Source organism: Toxorhynchites rutilus, chromosome 2, assembly GCF_029784135.1.
Source record: "Toxorhynchites rutilus septentrionalis strain SRP chromosome 2, ASM2978413v1, whole genome shotgun sequence".
NCBI classification, from domain to species: domain Eukaryota; kingdom Metazoa; phylum Arthropoda; class Insecta; order Diptera; family Culicidae; genus Toxorhynchites; species Toxorhynchites rutilus.
This window is the reverse complement of record NC_073745.1, coordinates 145390568-145408816: the sequence shown is the minus strand read 5'-3', so window position 1 is coordinate 145408816 and position 18249 is coordinate 145390568. Positions and strand designations below refer to the sequence as shown.

Here is an 18249-nt window from a genome sequence, read left to right as displayed (position 1 = left end):
CCTGACATCAAGTATCAAGTAAGTATCGCACATCAAGTTTCGGCTAAGCTATGCGTCAATTTATCAATTGTCCAACATTAACGTGTGTTCATATAATATCGGTTTCAGAGCGCCGCAAAAGTATAGAAAAAATACCACAGAAACTGTCTCTGTGAAAGCCTACAATGTTCATTTTTCTGTATTCATTTCATGCATCACTAAGCTAGAATGCCCAATTTCCCAGTGTTGCCTATAACGAAAACAACAGCTTTTACTCGCGCCATTAGCAATATATCCACGATGATTGGCGTTGAACATTCCCAAAACTCGTTGTTTCGCCTCTCCAGTTGGGTTACTCGTCAGCTTGATTTACGATGGCAGCGATGACTAGCTGGCCAGTGAGGTAGCAGGAATTGCATGAATACTCGCTGTCAATTTAATAGTAGGTTTCGCATATCGCTATCCATATCTGGACTTTTTTTCATCTTCTAATTGATGATGACCAACTATCATTTCCATTGCTAGGCTTAAACGTGATCGATTGCGAGCAGAGAGAGGAAAATTACAATAGCACGTGGCAGAGTTATCATCCCCACGGCAAGAAGGATCGTTTCCCAGCGCATCAGTGAAATCCAATGTATTGATGCTTGAGCGCGGTTATGCAAGACGATTGAATGTGAGTCGGCAATTATGATCGCATTGATATAATTGGAGATAATGATTGGTGTGTTATCGAATCAGTTGAATATGAATCAGGTGCGAGTTGTCATTTTTTCATCATGCGAGATAATCTGCCATGGACCCCATGATTGGACAGATAGCTGTGTCTGCACTTTAATTGCGCTAATCGATACACCAAGAATATCAGTCAGAAAAGTTTACAAAGCTACATTAAAACAGGCATCGTAATTTTTCATTGTTTGTCCACTCACGAGTGATAAACTTTTACGCTTCGTATATTACAAGCCTGTCCATATTCTTCCCACTATATGTCCATTTAACTCGCATCGAAAAAAAAAGTTCTATCCTTTTTTGACGTAGAACTACGTCTTTCATTAAGCGTGCCAAATCAGAAAACAGGTCACGTTTTTATGAAATAAAGTTAACGTTAATAACTATTTTTGCCGCGAACGGATTTAGGCGATTCACATACTAAACGAATCGGAAATTCCCTAAGATTTGTTTAATATGCTATACATTAGATTCTCCTGGTTTGTAAATGGTTAAAATAAATGAAAACTTTAAGAGTTTCCTGTTGGACACGGGAGGATGTTCAATTTAAATAAACCAACTCTATTCCGTTAGTGTGATGGTTAAAAAATCCTACAAATATTTTATTCAGTTTCGTATATCATTTTTATAAAAAATATATTTACTTTGAGTCTCCTCCACAGTCTAATCTTCACCTACTGCCTCTGATATTGAACCTTCTTCAACTAATTTGTCAATTACATAAATTAAAATTAGATTGATTTCGATTGTTCTTTTTACAATTTTTAAAAGCGTATAGCGTATAGCGATTCAATTTGTTTTTTACCCTTTCAGTTCAATTTTCTTTTCAAGGATGAGGAACCTATTATCTCCTATTTGTGTCTTCATCCCTATTGTGTGTCACTGGCTTGAAAACGATATTTTCTTGCAGCATCTGGAACCGTTGTTTTGGAATAGAGCGCGCACGCAGATTGCGTAACAGTTTCCATTTTCTCATACTTTTGTTCTGTCCATTTGTGTGCTTTCCCGAACAGAGTTGTCAATAACGAGCAACTTATCGACGAGCAACGAAGGAGAAATCGTAGGATTCAAAGTCTCCGTGAACAAAGGAAAAGTAGAAGAATGAAGGGGAATACTTGCCTCGAGTACAGTGGATCTCGCTGAGGCAAACTTCCATTCGGCATCGGACTGTTGAGCAATCCAGTTCACTTTGCTTTCGCTGCGCTTCGATCTAAGATTGGACCCCACCTGTGGTAATCCAACTTGGATATCGTCGTGTGGTTTTTTCTTTTCGTTTTTCGCGTTATTCGTATCGTGTGTTTTTCTTCTTTCCGCGTCATAAAATTGACGCTTCGCGTAGTGTGTGATGAACAAGAAAAAAAGGAAGGCAGGCTCGAGCCCTGCAAAAAATGAACGCAAAAAAATTTCGAGGCAAGCGTCATCTAATGATGCACGCAATGTTGGTGCAGTGAAATGCGCTCGCAATGAGCCGAGCCTTCGCGAGTGTGACACCGCATCGATCAACAGCGAAGTAGGCGACTTCGGCGCGTCGGCCGAAAATGTAAGCGCCGTTACCCAGGCAGCAACCAAAATCAAGCTCTCCCCGCTGGTGGTGAAGGCGGTCGCTCTTGACAAACTCATCAGCGAATTCGCATCGATGGGCGTTACAGCAGAGTACAAGCTGTGTGGCATAATTCAGTCTTTTTCCAAGCAGTTAACATTGTTTGTTTTCCGTCATCATAAGGGCTTCGTTGGTACCTTTCAGAACACATAAATGCATTATACTGACGTTAAGCAGGCGTTAAGATTGTGCGCCAAAAAATATTTGGGGAAAACCAAGCATTTTGAATGTCTTACTGGAATGTTAAAAATTATTTGGGTTCGCGTGCCAGTCGCAAATATACATTCAACTAGAATTGCATTTGCGCTAATCTTGATCATAATGAAGCAATGCTACTGTTTTCGAGGTTGTTGATATGACCAAAAGAGTTTATTTCGCTTGTTTAGTCACCAAGAAAGTAAATGTCGTTCTGGAATTTTGTACGTGATTAGGTTTCGCTTACCAGTAGCAAAACTTCCTCCACTAAGTCTGACAGCTGCGCTTCTCTCGAGCATGAGGTGTAATGCAACTTTTTTCGAGGCCAGTAATATTAACAGAAGCATTTCTTTTGAGAATAGCGCAAAATGATGAGAAGTGTTTATATTCCTAGTAGTTTCAAGCCACCAATGTAATGGCTTTGTATGCATGCTATGGCGAATGCTCGTTTGGCACTTGGTTTACGTTGTACGAACGATGCTTAGAGGTGCGATTCCACTGAGGCAATACTAAATAACATGCAGCATGATATTTGATACTTACAAGTGTTGTCATTGTTGTTGTTTCCACGCGGTGCCAAAGATATATTAATGTAGTTATGAGATGTGGAATAATGGTGCATGTATATAATCGACTGTAGCCTAGTCTATTTTTTTTTTCCCAAAATATATTTTTTATTAAGGCACATGTGGCGTTAGCCTGACGGGGCCGGGAGTCCAATATTTTGACAATTTTTGTCTTACAACTATGTTAGTAATATGTAACCGATTACTCGCGGTTGGCTCGAGGTTAGTATTACAAGTGTTCTCATAATTGGTATGTTGCAGTCTTCGATGCTCTATGCGTGTGCCCGACACGGGCTACTTCCTATTGGGATGCAGCTGACCATTAATCAGCAACGCCCCCCTAGTCTGTACCCCATATCTAGCGTGGTGCGTCTTTCTCGACTCGAGGAATCCAGGATAGAATGGTCACTAGCCGGCGCAATCATCAGTTCGTGTAGAATTGTCATGAGCGGTACAACCTTTGGCTCTTGTTGAATGATCAGTGGACTGCACAACCTTTGGCCCGTGCATCTGTAAAGAGTGTGTGTATGTATTGCCGCGACTAAGTAAAAGTTTATCGATTGGATAGGAGGGATATGAAACGGGGACACAACGAAGGAAACATCATTAAACGTTGACATCGGCGTTTCTGAGGAACAGGTATAGATGAAGCAGAAGATCAGGATCCCGGCTACCTAAGATATCCCGGACGGGGATATCCGATTGTCTGCCTTTTGCTCTCAGTGCTCTAGAGAGCTGAGAGCGAGCAGCATGGAACCGGATACACGACCAGACAACATGCTCGATGTCGTGGTAGCCATCGCCACAACCACAAAGATTGTTTGCTGCGAGCCCAATGCGATAGAGATGCGCGTTTAGGTTGTAGTGATTGGACATAAGCCGAGATATCACGCGAATGAAATCACGACCTACATTCAATCCCTTGAACCATGCACTCGTCGAGACCTTAGGGATAATCGTGTGTAACCAACGACCGAACTCATCTTCACTCCACATGCGCTGCCAACTAACGAGTGTGTCCTGACGAGGAATGTGAAAAAATTCATTATAGGCAATTTGCCTTTCAAAAAGTGTGCCTTCTGAAGCGCCCACCTTAGCTAGCGAGTCCGCTTTCTCATTCCCCGGAATCGAGCAATGAGAGGGAACCCATGCTAAGGTAATCTTGAATAATTTTTCGACCAAAACACTCAATAGATGTCTTATTCTTGTTAGGAAATAAGATGAGCCTAGTCTATGTCTATTGCGAAAAAGGCCACCGGAAAAGCGTTCGAGGTAAATTTTCAATGCATTGACATTGCGACATACGATCAGTGTATTGTTTTGCGAGGGCAAGAATGAATCATCAATCAATTATCGCTATATGATTATATGATTCTACAATGAAAAAACCATCTCAGATATTATTCTACTAAGCAATTGTTTCTAAAATTTCACAGCATTATAGAATAATATCCGAAGGTATACACAAGCGACTTATATAAAATAACAGCGTAGTTCTACGTCAACAATGCGGTCGTATCTTGGACACAACCTCCTATAATTTTTTCATATTATCAGCTTCACCCCACAGCAAAGTAGTGGGACATCCCGAGACACTTTGTGTCCGCCAGACATAGCCGATCTGGTATTTACAACATCCTCTCCCTGTCGCCCCTTAAGCAGGGAGATCGAAACAACTGGCCAAGGAGAATCTGGCCAAAATGGACATTTTTATGCGGAAGCGTCAGACGAGACCGGCAGTATCTGAGCAGCAGGCAATCACCCAGAAGGAGTAGCTTCAGGTGCTGACTTCTTTCCGGCGAAAAACGTGAAAAACTTCTTTTCGTGCTCATAATGGAAGAAGAGAAGTGCTTGATGCTAGAATTCAACGAATGGCCGGGGACCGGGTACTTTACGTTCCCCAGGTAAGCGATGACGTCGAATATATCATCCACATCAAGTTCTCGAAGAAGGTCCTTCTTTGACAGACGAGAAGGGAATGTCCAAACCGCTCTTCTTCCGAGTCATATGGTGAACGGGGAACGAGTACGAAGTGCTTGTCGAAACTTTCGAAGGTGATGTGGTCTTTATGCCGAAATGGGGATCAGCCCATTATGCCAAAAGATCACTGGAGAATGGATAATGGATCGGCTGGAGATAAACATTGTCGCGTAGACTGCCAACCTTCCCAACATACCCCAGCTTGGGCCTATAGAAAACGTTTAAGCGAATGGCCAAAATGGAGAGATAGCCTACTACCAAAGCCACGGAAAGGTAAAAGAACATGACGACATACATCTTTTCATCAGCCATGATTGAGGTTCCGGCCAATATTTGCATCATTTGCGATACTTCATAAAACAACCCTGCCTCTTCCTGTCCAGTATACACTAGTTCTTCCGGCTTATTGACCACGTTAAGTTTGACCGAGCTAGAGGAACAAAGATAAACTTTTCGTTTGACTCACGTTGGTACCTGCGGATCAATAGGGGACTTTTATAAAAATGATTATAAATCTTTATAAAAATCTTAAAAATAAATCTTTATAAAAATCAAATCTTTATAAAATTCAATTTTCCGATTTTGTTGCTGTCGTTTCCTGTTGACACTCTCTAAACAAAAAGTCCACTGTCGGTGCGATGAAACCAGCTCAAAGTATTAATCGTTGAATGCATTGGAAGCGCTCTTGAACAGTCTGACAAATAAAAGTTTTATTTTGAGGTTCATCCATTTTAGAAAATCAACATGATCAAATTGTAATACTGAAATATACTGATATCGCGGGACATTTTCGTTCCTTTTGCCAAATGCGGGACGTAATCCTACGCGGACATTTTGTTGAAATGCGGGACTGACGTCTAGTCAGTTTATTCTAGACCCACCTTGGGATAGTCTTAGCAGTATACAAACCATTCACTTTTTGAAACAACAGACGTAATTATCATATTTTCATGTTAAAAGTAGGGCTGCATTAAATATTCTTGTCTATAAAAGCTTCAATCGCTTTTATTTGGATTGCTTCCCATTGCCCTATTCCTGGTAATGAGAAAACGGGATCAGTCGTAATGATGGTTAGTATACAAGGAACATTTTTTTAAAGGAAAATAGCGTATCGCGAATTATTTTTCATTACACGACAGCAGTCACAATCAATGGAACAGAAATGATATTGGAAGATGGCTATACTCTATTATCTCTATATCTATCTCTACTCTATTTCGACGAAAGCCTGGTTCATTATCGAACACGTTGTTTGAGCCTGTAGTGATTTTTTTCCAATGAACGAATCAAACTGGTCACCGATGAGGAAGCTCGAGGGATACACTCACGCATGCTAGTTCATGATATCCTAAGTGCTAATGTTATTGTTTAGTATGCATCGCTTAGCCAAAATTCCGCCTGTCAATGACGGATTTCTATAGTGGTATGCCCGAAAAAGAACCTGAAACTATTGTGAATCAGAGCAGAGGGTCCTAAGCCCCTAAGGAGGATGGTTGTTATAGCTGTTATCCATGGTTCGATGCAAAGAAAAAACAGGAAGTGGGTTATATCTATGATATAAGCGCAAGGGTGACGTAGGACTATCGTTGATTTAGAGATCATTTATTTGATACGGAAATATTCTACTGATGGGAAAGAATAATCTTCACAAGCTATCCTGTTAATTGCGATTGATTGAAAAATCACAAAACCAAATGTATTTGGTCACTGTGTTACATGGATAGAAAACATTAAAATAAACTCTTTCACATGAATGTAATTTTAAATTCCCAGAGGAACTAGCAGATTATTTTCAGTATCGATTAGATATTACCACATTTTCCTTGATACTGGATACTGGAAGTCTCCGGCGTAACGCTTTTGTTTTCGAAACTTTGATTTTACACCCCGGTATAGAAATGAAAGACGTAGTCCTACGTCAAAAAATGGATAAATCCCTAATCACATCGCTCACCACAGTGAATCCTGATTCTTCTTACCCATTCTAATAAGTATATCTTTTATGATAATCGTAAAGGTATCACACTATAGCGGCGACCCTTCTGGCTGCGAATATCATACTAACATTCCTTCCCTTCCCCTGGTGTCTGTAAGCACGTGACCGGTGTCGTCACCAGATAAGAATAATATCGACGAGAAAACGAAGGAGTAAATTTTTTGTTTTATGAAATATTGTTCAGTAGTTATGGGCTAATTAGACTTAGGTATATATTAATTATAATCTATTTGGGCTAAGGTTTAAAAGTGTACTGCTAGGTGATGGCTCCTCATCCTCGTGGGCCAAATAAAAAAAAATAAGGAAAAAAAATCTTAAGAGATCAATTATTGGTGAATGTTCTTTGAATGCTAAAAACATGTTGTTCTAAACCTTCTTCAATCATTACTGAGATACATTACCCCTTATTCTGTATCGCGAGGGGCGTGAGATAACAAAGTTTATCGTTTCCATCTGAAAGTGACCTTATTTTCTAGCTACTATTTTATACCCAAGTCGAAAGCAGAAGATGACACGACTTCAAAATTCATCCAATGATTATAGTCACACCATTCGCCTTCGGAAAACTGTGACTCGAGCCATCTCACGTCATTCTCCGTGCAGAGTAAAGGCCATTATGCATCGGTGCATCGGCTTTTCTTGCCGCTTGTACCAGTTTCATCAAAAGATATTTTTTTTCTACTTTAGGATGGCGCCCACATGATATATTACATTATCTCAAAAAACATTGATCGAAAACAATATCAATGATTTCCCATTTCATAGCTGACGTGCGGCTGTTATGCTATTAAACGAAACCGTCGATAAGAATCATTCCATCACTAATGAGCATCCGTTTAGAGCTTCTCGCGCGATTGTTAGCCAAACAATATTTCCCAGGCGGGTTAAGCCCTTTTTTCTGGACGATCACTTTTCCTGAACTCTGCCTCCATTACTTGATAACATTTTATTCAAATGTGTACCTTTTTCACATACCTGGGAATGTCCCAGGCACAAAACAGTCGATCGTGCAATGACGAAGATCGAACACGGATGGAAATTTGCATTTGAGAGCGATGCAACACGCAAAAGCTAGAAGCGTTAGGTGTGATTGTTTTTTTTTTTTTTTTTTTTATATCTGTATTATAGTGATTTTCAACTCATTTGGCTGGTTCGTCACTTTTTACTTCCATTTTTTGAAGAATGTAGGGAGTGAGAATTGAACTCGTGACCTTTAGCGTGAGAGGCATGGATGTTACCACTACGCCATATCGACTCCCAGGTGTGATTGTTTACCTCCCGTATTTTTCCGTGAGACTGTTGCGAATGCGTTTTTCTCATTTTGTAATTGCCCTGTTACATCTCCAGTGGGTAGATGTCAATTTTTACCCTGTACACGACAACAGATTATTGAATATTGAATAGGTGATGAATGTTTATCACGTTTTATATGCGGTGCGCAACGTTCTCAATCTAATAAGTGGAGGTAAAACACCGACAGGTATCGCCTAAGTGGTATGAGCTTCTCGCAAAAACGTGTTTTAGTGCAGGTCAATGTAGACGACTGATTTGACCTAGTTCGGAAGTTTTTCGCTGACAAATCGTATAATTATTCATATCGCGGTTTTGTTTACTTACGACAGTTTACTATAATTGTAATTGATACAATCCTGCTAGCGAATCTAACCGTTTTACTGGTCAGTCACTGTAAAATACAATTTAAAGCCAATTAATTTGTTGTTGAACCCTATCGAATACATAAGCCAGATATGCCATCAGAACAAAATATTTCATGTCTATTGTTTAAATCGGCTGGTCACCACACAGATGTAATTACAATCAGTGTCAATAAAGATCTCGAAGCATCAGCATCGTCTTTCATCTCGATCTCGTTCGGCTTATTTTTCCATTATTGGAAGAAATTAAAATTTCGTCGTTTTTCGAATTAATCTCCTCTCGTACATCGCAATTCGCGAATTATACTTAGTGTCGTCTCGAACATGGTCCTTCGAACCGGATTTCGGTTGGACGCGGTTATCACATTTTAGTGAGCGAACATTGTGGTGAAAAGAACACGTGGCTCCGAAACTGAAGAATTTCTCGCTTGTTGAGCGCCAATTGACAAAGCGAATTGTGTGCCGATTGCATCAAGTGTTCGTAGGAGTGCTAAATCAAAAATTCTCAGTGAAATTTCCAACATTCTTGGACATTGTGGATCCACGTGGTTATCGATCTATTGTTTCGCGATCGGTTACCTCGCGAGCCATTGTTGGTGATCTATTGTTTCGCGAAGGATTGGTCAGTGAACTATATTGTTTCGCCATTTCATTGTTGGGTGATCTACTATCCCGTGAACAATTGTTTGAGAATCCATTGTGTCGCGAAATATCATCTCGCAATTTGTCGTCCGGAACTAAATCGAGAGTGATTAATAGTTTTCCCACTGGAAATAAGAAACGGAATTACGAAAGAAAACGAGGAATTTAGTGGATTTCAGATTTCCAGTTCACGAAGCACGTGTTGCCGTGCAGCATCATCGACGCCATTGGCAATTTGAGTCGGTTGGTGGATGTTTTAACAGCGCTCTCAAACATCAGGTGGGTTCGTTCCATACTATAATTCGAATAACACGAACGAATCTTTCTCCGAATTTGTCGAAATGTCGCAAATCGAACAGAAAATATCCGATGATATCACCGCGATGCAAGCGCGTGTAGATAATATAACAAGATCAATGAGAAGAATAGAAGAGTTCACAAAAAGGTTCGATGCGGAGAAAGATTCGGGGCAGGTTTCGGTAAGGTTGGCTAGGCTTGATGAATTGTTCGAGCATTATGGCGAGACGGTTTTGAAGTTGCAACTTCTCTCTCCAGTGTCGAAGAAGGAGTATGAGGGTCTGTTGGATGATGCGGAGGAACGATTTTATCGATGCAAATCAATCCTAACCAATGTCTTACCGAAACAACCAGCTACGAACCAATCACGATCAAATCAAACCGTAACCCAGATCAATCATGTGAAGTATCCCGAGCTAAAATTACCAGAATTCAGCGGCAAACTAGCTGATTGGAAGTCGTTTCATGACTCCTTTGATGCGGCGGTAAACTCATGTGCACAATTAAGCGCAGTGCAAAAATTTCAGTACCTCAAAAGTACACTGAAAGGTGAGGCACTCCGATTGATTGATCCTCTCGCTGTCTCATCGGAAAATTATCCCCTGGCATGGAAAACGTTAGTTAACCGTTATAATAACAAACGTCTCTTGATCAAGTGTCACATAAAGGCACTTTTCGACACTCCTGCAATGCGACGTGAATCTCCAGAGTCGCTTCTGGAGTTAGTTGACAGTTTTGAACGAAACATCTCCATTCTAAAAAGACTTGGTGAGCCTGCGGATCGTTGGAGCTCAATCTTAGTGTATCAGTTGAGTTTACGTCTAGATAACCGAACGCTAAGAGAATGGGAACATCATGCCTCGAGAGATACCGCTAGGGAAGATGGCGCGATAAATGACGGGATGCCATCGTATGTGTGCATGATTCAATTTTTACAGGATTATGCTCGAGTTTTACAATCGCTTTCGCCTGTTTCACAAATTTCACAGCAAACGTCTTATCGTACTGTGGAAACAAAAACAAAAATGAAGTCGTCAGTTTATCACGCCGCTGAATTCTCGTCGTCGTCCTCACCATCATGCCACAGCTGTGGTCAAAATCATTATCTCGCCAATTGTCCGAAATTTCGTAGGTTGTCGCCTCGTGAACGGTTGGATTTCGCAAAAGGTCATCGCCTATGTTTGAATTGTCTCAGAACTTCGTCGCACATTTGTATGAATTGCCCGTCATCGAACTGTCGAAAATGTGAACGCAAACATCATACGCTGCTACACTTACCTCCTCTCGAGTCGTCTCATACAGATCAACAGACATCACATCTGCCAATCGTAGCCAATCTTAACCAACCTGGTCCCCCACCTGTATTACCATCCACCCAAGTGCGACAATCAGCTCTTTGTCCCACCGTAAACCAAACCGCTCATTTTGCAAATTCTGGGAATGATATTGGAGTCTCATCAAATCTGTCGGAATCTCTAGCAGCACATTCGAATTGCGGCAGCGATTTGGTTCTTCTGTGGACTGCACTCGTCAACTTTGAGGATATGAGTGGAAAAATACATCCTGTTAGAATACTCCTCGATTGTGGATCACAATGTAATTTTATCAGTGAATCGCTCCGTCAAAAACTTAGTCTCGATACCGTCGTCTCTCGTGTAGATGTAGCTGGAATTGGATCAAGTATCGCAAAGGTTGAACGTTCGTCTGTCGCCGTCGTCTCATCTCGTGTAGCCCCCTACAGAAAGAAATTAGCTTTCCTTGTTCTGCCAGCGATCACTAGAGCCTTGCCACATAAGACCGTATCCTGTATCGATTGGAACATTCCAAATTATGTCTATTTGGCTGATCCTACGTTCAATATACCGGGTCCAATCGATGCTATCATCGGAAACGAATGCTTCGCGGAAATACTGCGATATGGAAAAATCAACCTAGAAAATAATAATCCCGTTCTCCAGAAAACCCTTTTTGGATGGGTGGTCTTCGGCAAATGTAAAGAAGACATCAACCCAATCTCGGATCATTCGTATCATATTAGTCGGCTTGATAGCCTGGAAAGGCTAGTAACAAAATTTTGGGAGATGGAATCGTGCTCCTCAGTAGACAATTGGTCACCGTCGGAGCAGGAATGTGAAAATCATTTCAAGCAAAATACAACCCGTGACGATCGCGGAAGATATGTTGTCAAGTTACCGAAAAGACTCGAATTAATTTCCCAGTTGCGGGACAATAAGTATAACGCTCAACGTCGTTTCCTTGCACTTGAGCGGAAATTGGAAGCAAATCTTGAACTCAAAACCATGTATCACGAGTTCATTCATGAATATATATCGATGGGCCACATGCGGGAAATATCGGCGGAAAATGATCAGTCGCCTCAATATTTTTTACCCCACCACGCGGTGTTACGCCCCGAAAGTTCGACGACGAAGCTTCGTACTGTTTTCGACGCGTCATGCAAATCGCAATCCGGAATGTCGCTCAACGATGTGTTATTGACCGGACCCACAATACAACAATCGCTCATCGCTCTAGTAATGCGATTCTGCATGCATGCGTACGTGGTAACCGCCGATATCGCCAAAATGTACCGCCAAATAATGGTACATCCTACCGATCAGCCACTACAGCGGATTTATTGGCGAGATGATAAAAACACAACGCTCAAAATATTCCAGTTACAGACGGTTACTTATGGCACCAACAGTGCATCGTTCCTCGCAACACGCGTGTTGAAGCAGTTAGCCGAGGATGAGAAGGTTAAGTTCCCGCTCGCTGCACCTGTAATCCGCAGTGATTTTTACATGGACGATCTTCTTACTGGCTGCGAAGATCTCAACAAGCTGAAAGAAACATGCTCGCAACTCGTTTCCATGTTAGACTCGGCTGGATTTCAGCTACGTAAATTTTCGTCAAACTCCCAGGATGTCCTCAACATGATCCCAGAGCATCTGAGGGAGTCAAAAACCATTCTCGAGTTTGAATCTGGTTCCTCAATCAAAACCTTGGGATTGCTGTGGGAACCAGCATCAGACTTTATCAGTTATAATGTTCCTGATTGGTCACCTATTGAAAGATATACAAAACGAATTATGTTGTCGCGGATGTCGAGGCTATTTGACCCACTTGGATTGTTGGGTCCTCTCGTTGTGACTGCAAAAATCACAATGCAGCTCGTATGGAAGGAACAAATTCCATGGGACAGTACCTTGCCCCCTGTCATTCGTCAAATGTGGGAAGAATATCAAGTACAAGTAGCCCAAATCAGAAACATACGCATTCCACGATTTGTATTGTCCCTCTGCAAAAATAGTGCATTGCAGATGCACGGATTCTGCGATGCTTCCATGCAGGCCTACGGAGCATGCATATACGTACGATCTATTGCTCCTGACGAATATTGTACTGTTCGCCTGATCGCCACCAAATCTCGTGTCGCTCCCCTAGAAGTGAAGTCGATCGCTCGACTAGAGCTGTGCGCAGCTCTTTTGCTTTCGCAACTAACCAATACCGTTTTGGATAGCATTGGTCGCGTCCAAGAGATATTTCTGTGGACCGACTCTACTATAGTCTTACACTGGCTAGCGGCGACACCGTCAACTTGGCAGACCTTTGTCGCGAACAGAGTCGCCGAAATACAACGACTTACACCCAATGTAGTTTGGAGACACGTTCCCAGTTTGGAAAATCCCGCCGATCTGCTTTCGAGAGGGATGATCTCAAAGGATCTAATGGACAGCTCGTTGTGGTGGAATGGGCCGGAATGGTTAGCTACAACCAACCACCTTTGGCCTGATAACATTCGTCCTTCCCAGCAAGTTGCAGATCAATTTTTGGAATCTCGCAAAATATCACTCCATTCATCGTGTTCACCGTCTGAGTTAATTGAACAATATTCCTCATTGACAAAATTACTCCGCATAGCATCTCTCTGTCGTCGTTTTGCACACAACAGTGGTTCTGGCAATGTACGTCGTCTGGGTCCACTCACGAAGCTAGAAATAAGACAAACATTGTTGTCACTGATACGACTAGTCCAGGAACAGCATTTTTCTGCAGAAATAAGCGCTCTCGCTGCGGGAAGATCTGTATCTCGTTCATCGCGTCTACGTTACCTCCACCCCATGCTACAGAATGGCCTCATTCAAGTTGGTGGCCGGTTACATTTTGCCAAGATTTCGCCTGACAGGAAGTTTCCTTTCGTGTTACCGGATAAAAATCCGTTAACTTCTTTAATTGCAGACACAATACACCAACAAACGCTGCACGGAGGATCACAACTGCTCCTGTCGACCATTCGTCACGAATTTTGGCCGTTAGGAGGTCGAAATCTGGCCAGAAAGACCGTCCACAATTGCGTGACATGTGCAAAGGCAAAGCCTCGAACCATTGAGCAACTTATGGGTCAACTCCCACCGGAAAGAGTTTCACCAGCATATCCATTCCAGTTTGTAGGAATAGATTACGCCGGACCCATTTACCTACGACCAAACACACGGAAAGGAGCACCTATTAAGGCTTACGTAGCGGTGTTTGTTTGCCTGGTGGTGAAGGCATCACATCTCGAACTAGTAACCGACTTAACTTCAGCTGCTTTCATCGCCGCACTTCGCCGGTTCATAGCCCGACGCGGGGTGCCAACTACCGTGTACTGTGATAACGCCACTAATTTCACAGCAGCGCAACGTGAGCTAAAAGAGCTACGCCAACAGTTTCTTTCACAGAAACACAAGGAAGCAGTACACAACGAAGCCAGCACACTCAAGATCGAGTTTCACTTCATCCCGCCACATGCCCCAACGTTCGGTGGCCTGTGGGAGGCGTGCGTGAAGTCTTTCAAACACCACCTCCGCAGAATAGTGGGGAATAGTCTACTCTCAGCTGAAGCCGTTTCCACAGTGTTGGCTCAAATCGAAGGCGTTTTAAACTCTCGGCCAATAACTCCCCTCTCGTCTGACCCAAGCGATCTACAGGCCTTAACGCCAGGTCATTTTTTGATTGGCCGTCCGATTCTGACATTACCAGAACCTGACCTCTCGGAGATACCGACGTCTCGGCTTGATATGTGGCAGAAGATGCAGCTTTTAACTCAGCACTTTTGGAGACGTTGGCAGGACGAATACTTGTCCACGTTGCAGACTCGCTACAGGTGGACAACAGTCAACCAAAACCTCCTCATTGGATCAATCGTGCTTATACGGGATGATAATAAACCAATAGGGAAATGGTCCATGGGGAGGGTTACGGATGTTCACCCAGGAGAGGATGGACTCGTGCGGGTTGCCACCCTCAGGATACCCAGCGGAAAATTAATAAAGCGTCCGATAACCAAAATCTGTCGACTACCAGTGGAAGTGGATGCTGTCACCGTAGCCGAGCGTCCACAATCAACGACCGAACCTCCAGCACAAACCGTATAAAAAAAAAATATATTTGAATTGTAAAATGAATAATGTTGAAATGACTTTCAAGGTGGCCGGCATGTAAAATACAATTTAAAGCCAATTAATTTGTTGTTGAACCCTATCGAATACATAAGCCAGATATGCCATCAGAACAAAATATTTCATGTCTATTGTTTAAATCGGCTGGTCACCACACAGATGTAATTACAATCAGTGTCAATAAAGATCTCGAAGCATCAGCATCGTCTTTCATCTCGATCTCGTTCGGCTTATTTTTCCATTATTGGAAGAAATTAAAATTTCGTCGTTTTTCGAATTAATCTCCTCTCGTACATCGCAATTCGCGAATTATACTTAGTGTCGTCTCGAACAGTCACTTACAGAACAATAAAATGACAATCAGATCTATAACGGATTAGCATACTGCTGATCGACCCCAGTCATGGTCTTTCAGCAGATTGCACACGAGCAAAAATAGCTCGATTGCACGCTTCGCTAATTTTTCGTCAACCGGAACAGCCGTAAACTAATCCATTGGAGTTACACTAGTTGTCACCCAGAGACGTGAGCCCACACATCACTGCCTGCCACATTTCCCGGGGCCCCGTCATTCGTCATCACGCTTATCTATGTGGTTTGGGATGCACACGAAAGTTAAACCCGAACAGAATATGCGGAACTGATCGGCTAGAGTTACGGTTGGCTCCAATTCGCTACCGGCAGTCGAAACGAGCGGAACGAGGCATACTGATGGGCTCGTATATCGTTGGGTCCGGAGCGAAATGAGGCCTAGCCCTGTCACTGTTGTTGTTGTTGTTGTTGTCGAGTGCTGTGCCCGCTATTGGTAGATCCAATTGTCGGTGGTCCGTTTTGGTTGATAACATTGTTTGATTAATTTTACCATAAATTGTCACGTTCACTGGCTGGAATGCGTGAAGAATAACAAATAACTTCTGGTTGAGGTGAAACTTTAGGCTATCGTATAGCGATTGGAATACTGTAGATGATGTTCCACTTGCTTTTACGGTAAAGCAATTGCTTCGGTCTTTCACACAATCTGTAGATGTTAGCCGAAGTTTTTCAAAGCACAATGAACATCCGTGACAAAACTGTTAAGAGTTGGATTATACAATAGATGTTTTTCTCACATTGCATTATCTTCCAAAAGGCTATTTTAATAACGTAATCGAAAACATCACTTTGATAGGCATACAAAAGTATCCAACACACTTTGGAAAAAAAGCATTGTCAATATTTAAGTACAAGTGTTATTAGATATGTCTAGCAGGAGGCTAACAGAATGATGTTGTTTCAGAAAGACTATCATTCTATTCATGGTTTAGTTGTGGAAAAAATGAGTGATTCTTTGTTTAGAAATACATGAAAAAAAAGTTTTTTGGAATGCCGGTAATCGTTGGGACACAGTAATATACATAGCTCCCACTTTGCTGGGATCGGTATGTTCGTCGGGGGTATATAGTCTTGCTTCAGTATTTTCCCTAATACCGACATGAGGTCCAATAAAATTGCACAGATCTGCCTCGAGTCCTGGTTTCTGGTTCTTGAATCCAAATACGCTTTGATTTACCACTTTCTAATGCTTGAGATCCATTAGCTGAGTGTGATAATCACCAGATTTTCCATGTTTGGGGTAGACGAAACTATTTTCATAGCTTACTAACTGACCCGGCAAACTTCGTCTTGCCCCAAATTAATTTTTTGCTATCAATATCTTCAAAAATTTACGTTTCCTTACTAAGCGAACGTTCATGAGTCTAATCGCAGAACTATTCATTGATTGACCCTTTAAAATTTCCTTTTACTATAAAAGAAGTACAGGTCGGACTCGATTATATACAGACTCGATTATATGTGATTCGATTATATACAATTTTGGACTCGATTAAATACAGTTTGAAAAAAATATTTTATTTTTTATATTTCAAATATGACTTACTTCACAAAAAATATTATCTTTCAACGTTAAAGTGAAATTTAAGTGACTTTGTGGAGTGGGGTCAAAATCGTGATTTTTGAAGATTTTGCTTGAATTTTCACCAGGAATTGTTTATAAAACCTTTCCATGCCAGACTGATATAGTGATTCTCAGATTTTCGTCAAAAGTGGTAATTTAGTTTTTCATCGCCAAACATTAGACCCATATTATTTTTTCCTTTTTTTAATAGGGTACCGATTTCCGTTTTTAAGGTGGTCCGGAAAATCAATTGTTTCCACTTTTTCCCAAGAATCAATGAACCGATTTAGATTATCGAAATTGAAGGTAATGACCTAGCCTTTTATCAAAAAATATTGCGAAAACTTGCGAAAAAAATTAATTTTATTTTAGTAATTATTGATTGTAGTCGTTTTTTATTGTTTTCGTGGCTTTGGACTAGAGGGCGCTATATTTTTTTATATTTTTTCGGGAAAGCTGTGGAATTTTGACATAATCGATATCAGAGATGCCATTTTTTCGTTTTTTAGATGTGATTTTTCGAAATCATGCCAAACCGTTAGAGTGCGTGCGATTTGGCACAGGGGCCGTGCCGTGCCAAACAAAAATGGCACAGAAATGGCGTGCCATGGCACGGGACATGGCACAGTGGACATCCATACTTTAAGGGGTGACCCTCGAAAAAATCGATTTTTTTTTACATTTTTGGGAAGCTTATGTCCTCAGAAATGTTGTCCTGGAAGAATTGTTCGATATTTGATTTCGTTGGAAAGTTAAGGCCGAAAGTATGAGGCCACCTCAAGCGATATTAAGTATTACTGTGCGAATTTTTGAACGTGTTTTTCTCGAAACCATGTTTTTTCAGCTGGTGGTATCGATATCTCTGAATCTACTCGACCAATTTGGCTGAGTTTTTTTTTATCAGCATGTGAAAATGAATTATCTAAATCCTTACATAGCCGCTTTAATATCTCATTTTTTCGATTTTTTATGAGCTTATAAACTGCGATTTAGCATGAAGAATAATTCATTTTTAGCAAAAATGGTCGCCATTTTGGCAATTTTCGAAATTTTTAAAAACCCCTATGTAATGCTTTAGGTAATGTCCTAAAGTTTCAAAATATTCATCGTTCTGCGGCACCCCGTTGCTTCAGAACCGAAACCACCAGTAAGGTATCCAGCTGTCAACAGCGTAATAATCATTATTTGTAAACTCCAAAAATGATAAATACATCTACAAATATAATG

At 41.4% G+C, this 18249-nt stretch overlaps 2 protein-coding genes across 5 annotated transcripts in view; one reads left to right on the top strand and one right to left on the bottom strand.

Moving 5' to 3' along the window:
* Window positions 1-18249, bottom strand: part of LOC129771816 (glucosylceramide transporter ABCA12) — a 142600-nt gene that overhangs the window by 74062 nt on the left and 50289 nt on the right. The window lies entirely within an intron of this gene.
* Window positions 9687-15062, top strand: LOC129766204 (uncharacterized). Its single transcript, XM_055766715.1, has one exon. It carries the CDS (start codon window positions 9687-9689, stop codon window positions 15060-15062), a length of 5376 nt encoding a protein of 1791 aa, XP_055622690.1.